Source organism: Neltuma alba, unplaced genomic scaffold, assembly GCF_004799145.2.
Source record: "Neltuma alba isolate B1F8T4 unplaced genomic scaffold, ASM479914v2 tig00012137_pilon, whole genome shotgun sequence".
NCBI classification, from domain to species: Eukaryota; Viridiplantae; Streptophyta; class Magnoliopsida; order Fabales; family Fabaceae; genus Neltuma; species Neltuma alba.
This window is the reverse complement of record NW_021636687.1, coordinates 260,430-264,671: the sequence shown is the minus strand read 5'-3', so window position 1 is coordinate 264,671 and position 4,242 is coordinate 260,430. Positions and strand designations below refer to the sequence as shown.

The following is a 4,242-nucleotide window of genomic DNA, read 5'->3' as shown; positions in this document are numbered from 1 at the left end:
CACCATAGACTTGCATTGTGGCAAGCTGCATCAGAGATTTTTTTGTGTATAAATAAGGCATAGCCTTATTGGGACTCTCATTCCATCTAATATTATATTTAGTAGGAGCTTTCTTTACTTTTCCATTTCTTTCTTTCTTTCTTCTTGCTTCTGGGCTCAAGTCCAAATCAGCCTTCAGTTCTTTTCCTCCTCCTTTTCAAGTGATCAGGTAATTTAGATTTTAGTACTCCGAAACATGACATATCATATTCTAGTTGGTAGTTTTTAGGGTGTTGATTGATCTCCTCCTCCTCCTCCTCCTCCTCTCATTAATTGCTTTGAAAAGTTCACCTCTTTTGTGATCTGTTGGAAATCACTGATCGATTTAGTTCTGTTTTGTAGGCTATATTCGAAGGTTGTGTATGCCATTGCTTGATACTTTCTAAATTTTTTGGGAGAGCAAGTTAATTAGCCTGCTCAATCGGTTATTTTTGTGTTATGAGTGTTTGGTGAGTTACTTACAAGAAATTAATTCTTAATAATGAAAAGTCTAAGTGAATCAGATCTTTTAGGCTCACCAAAGTCCAAGAATAAGGTTTCAACACTCAAAAAGCGCTTACCCATGAAAGCAGATTTTGCTGCGCTTGGTTTTCTTCCATTGTTCTAAAGTATATATCTAAACCCCCCCCCCCCCCAAAACAAAAAAACACACACACACAGACACACGCACATTATGTGGACAGTCATTACAATCCGAAAGTGCAATAAGTTTGGCCTTTTCTGAGGGCAAATCTAGCGGAAATATATTTTCCTGCAGCAGTTTCTGAGTCTTGGTTGAAAAAAAGGGCGAAAAATTATTTGATATGGGCGGATCAGGTAGTATGAAGTTCTTTGAAAAGAAACATAAACTGAAGAGAACATTTAATAAAATTATTGAATAGGACTTTTTGGTTAATAATTTATCTGAAAATTGGTTGTTAAAAAGTACAGTGGTACACCTACTGAAACAAGGCTGGTTGTTATTGTTGTATTTTCTGAGTCTTTGTTAACATTCTTCCATGAAAGGTCCTATTTCATTCTATGCTTTCTTATTATCTTACAATTTCTTAGGAAAGCTACAAGCAATCGATAATGGATTATGAGCCTCCATTGCTAGAAGCCTACAAGACGCTTCTCCAAAGCTCGTCACATAAGAGAATGAAGAATGTGAAATCAACATCATCAATATTATCAAAAGTACTAGAGAGTAGTGGTGAGGTGCCTGTGATTGATCTGGGCCGTTTAAATAGTACTGACCATCTTGAAAGAGAAGATTGCATGAAGGAAATCATTGAGGCTGCTAAACAATGGGGTTTTTTCCAGGTTGTGAATCATGGCATCTCACAACACCTCTTGCAGCAGCTTCTGTTAGAGGAAATCAAAGTGTTTCACAGGCCTTTTGCAGATAAGTCTCAACAATTTTCCACAACTACTCATTACAAGTGGGGCAACCCTTTTGCTAGTAATCCTAGGCAACTCCTATGGTCAGAAGCCTTTCACATATCTGTTCCACTTGGACAAACAAATATGGGCGACGACCAACCCAAATGTCTGAGGTGAACATTATAAGATATATAATTTGGTGTATTTTAATTAGATCGATGCTCCTTCCTGTGATCTTAAACAATAACTAATGGAGATGCTTGTTTTGATCTTAAGTGTAACATTTCAATTCACTTTGTCTCTCTTAAATTTATATTTTTTTCCTCTGAAACTCTTCCTATTGATTGTATATATTAAGAAGGTTTTCTATCAAAAGAATAGTTTCCAATGCCAATGATTAAAAATGATACCAAGGCAGGGAACTAATGACACACATTTTTTCTAATAATAACTTGATTAATTTTCTTGCTCTTTACTAATTAATTATCTGGTTTCTTTATTTTCAACATCTTTAATTAATCAGACAATATTACTAATAATGAATTAATGCTTAGATCAATTATTGAAGCATTTGCTAGCAAGGTGGCTGCTTTGGCAGAAATGTTGGCGGAAATTCTAAGTCACGAGTTGAACATCAAATCCAGCTATTTCCGAGAAAGGTGTTTGCCAAACACGAGTTTTCTTCGGCTAAATAGATATCCACCATGCCCCATTCCCAAGCAGGTGTTTGGGTTTTTGCCTCACACTGACTCCACTTTCCTCTCCATTGTGTACCAAGACCAAGTTGGGGGATTGCAATTGATGAGAGATGGAAAATGGCTTGGAGTGAAACCTAATCCTCATGCTCTCTTGGTCAATATCGGTGACTTATTTCAGGTATGTATTATATGTGTATATAACTCGTGGTCAATATTACTTTGTACTCTAGGATCCCATTTGATACGAAGCACAAAAATGAGGGGTAATGATTGTGATAGGTGTTAAAAAATATTAAAGATTGTTTGGTATGAGTAATTTTTTGTTAAATGGGATTAATACTGATTAGGCAATCCTATTTAAGTCGGATTGGTGAATACCACCTTTCCTATGGTATTTCTCAACCCCACATTTATGGATTTGCCCAGTCTCAAATAACAAGCAATCATTCATACTAAATATTCTTTTAACACGTGATTTGATTTTAATATCAATTCTTAGCCCTCCTTTTCAATGCTTTGTACCGAATGAGACCTCAGAGTTTACTATAGACTTTATTTTAGTCTCAAATATTAGACTTCAATTGATTTTTTTGGACAAATTTATGATTCTTCTGTTTTTTAATATAAAAGCTATACTTAATTAATTTGAGTGGATTAAGAAAGTTAAATAAGTTAGTTAATTATAACAAATATGAAATAAGTTAGTTAAATGAGAGGTTTGCAACATTCTATTCTTTCCTATTTCCTTCTCTTCCATTATCATCTGTCCAGGCCTATAAAGATTCCCTGCATAATGAATATTGATGGGAAGAGAAACTAAGGAGGAATATTAGTTAATATATATTATGTAAAATTTATAAGACATAATAATATGGCTAACCTTAAACTGGAATGCATAGAAAAAACATGTCTAATTTTTCTGTATGCCTTTTTTACACATTTTTTCTATATACTACATATAAAAGGGTTTGATGCGGCGAAACCGAACAAAAATAAAAGAATTTCATAGAACTCTGAAAGTGATATTTTTAATATGGAATGACTTGCTTGGCTTCCCCCTCTCGTCATGACACTAATCAAGTGCGCCGAGAAAACTACAGTGAGGGAATTAAGAATGATAATAATTAAGGAAGGAAACAAGTTGTCTACAAACCCCACAAGAACTGGGCAAGCTAGGTTATTACTTTACTTAATATTAGGGCTTTCTCTAGTGACAGAAGCTTGAAAACATATTTAATTACCTTTGAAGTTTGAATATACAATACGCGCGCGCGCGCGCGCACACACATATATATGTATAGGCACAAACAAACATATACGTGTTTATGCAGGCACTGAGCAACGGAGCATACAGAAGCATAAAACATAGAGTGGTGGCTGCAAAGAAGGAAGAAAGGTTCTCTGCAGCATATTTCTATAGGCCTTCCAATGACGCAGTGATAGAGAGCCATGGCACCCCCCGGCTATACAGAAGCTTCACTTTCAGAGAGTACATACAGCAGAATGAGAAAGATTTGAAGCAAACTGGTGATAAAGTGGGCCTCTCTAGGTTTCTTTATGTGCAATAACCTTAGTGATGCAAAAATTACCAGGTCTCTCCAGAATTAACGGATATTAATAATAATACTATAGAGATTGCAGTTTGGGCATTGGTACTATAGTTATCTTCAAAAGTGGTACTAGAGTCGTTGAATGTTGTGTGGAGCTCGCCTTTTTTGTATATAAAGTCAAAAGTACTTTATAGCTAAATTATGAGCCCGTGCTTGACAAGGTAATCAAGCAAAGCCACAATATCTATAGCTTACGAACAACACAGCCTTTTAACCTTTTTATTAGGGAGAATTACGAGCAGGTATCAAAAAAGAGATTTAATTATTCTAAAGTCTATTAACAAGTGAAGGGGAAGTAATGACAAGTTCCAAAATAGATAATGATAATAAGTTCATGCTGGTCACCTGTTATTAGACTTTTGTGGTAATTATATTTCTTTCTTGGGACATCTTGATAATTCTCCCTTTTTATTTTTCCAAACACAGATTTAAAAACCATGGAGACAATGTTCTTCATGAACAAGACTTCAACCAAACATCTTGGTTGAAAAAAAAGGAACAAACTAAATTAAACTTCTTGCACACAATATGTA

General features: G+C 35.0%; 1 protein-coding gene across 1 annotated transcript; it reads left to right on the top strand.

Moving 5' to 3' along the window:
- Window positions 1-454: 454 nt before the first annotated feature.
- On the top strand, window positions 455-3,874 carry LOC114723397 (gibberellin 2-beta-dioxygenase 8-like). Its single transcript, XM_028909591.1, has 4 exons — window positions 455-488; window positions 1,095-1,574; window positions 1,956-2,277; window positions 3,431-3,874. Exons 1-4 carry the CDS (start codon window positions 478-480, stop codon window positions 3,665-3,667), a joined length of 1,050 nt encoding a protein of 349 aa, XP_028765424.1. The 5' UTR covers window positions 455-477; the 3' UTR covers window positions 3,668-3,874.
- Window positions 3,875-4,242: the final 368 nt, after the last annotated feature.

Coding starts and splice junctions, on each gene's coding strand:
- LOC114723397 (XM_028909591.1), top strand. Junction 1,575..1,955: donor GACCAACCCAAATGTCTGAG/GTGAACATTATA, acceptor ATTAATGCTTAG/ATCAATTATTGAAGCATTTG. Junction 2,278..3,430: donor ATATCGGTGACTTATTTCAG/GTATGTATTATA, acceptor GTGTTTATGCAG/GCACTGAGCAACGGAGCATA.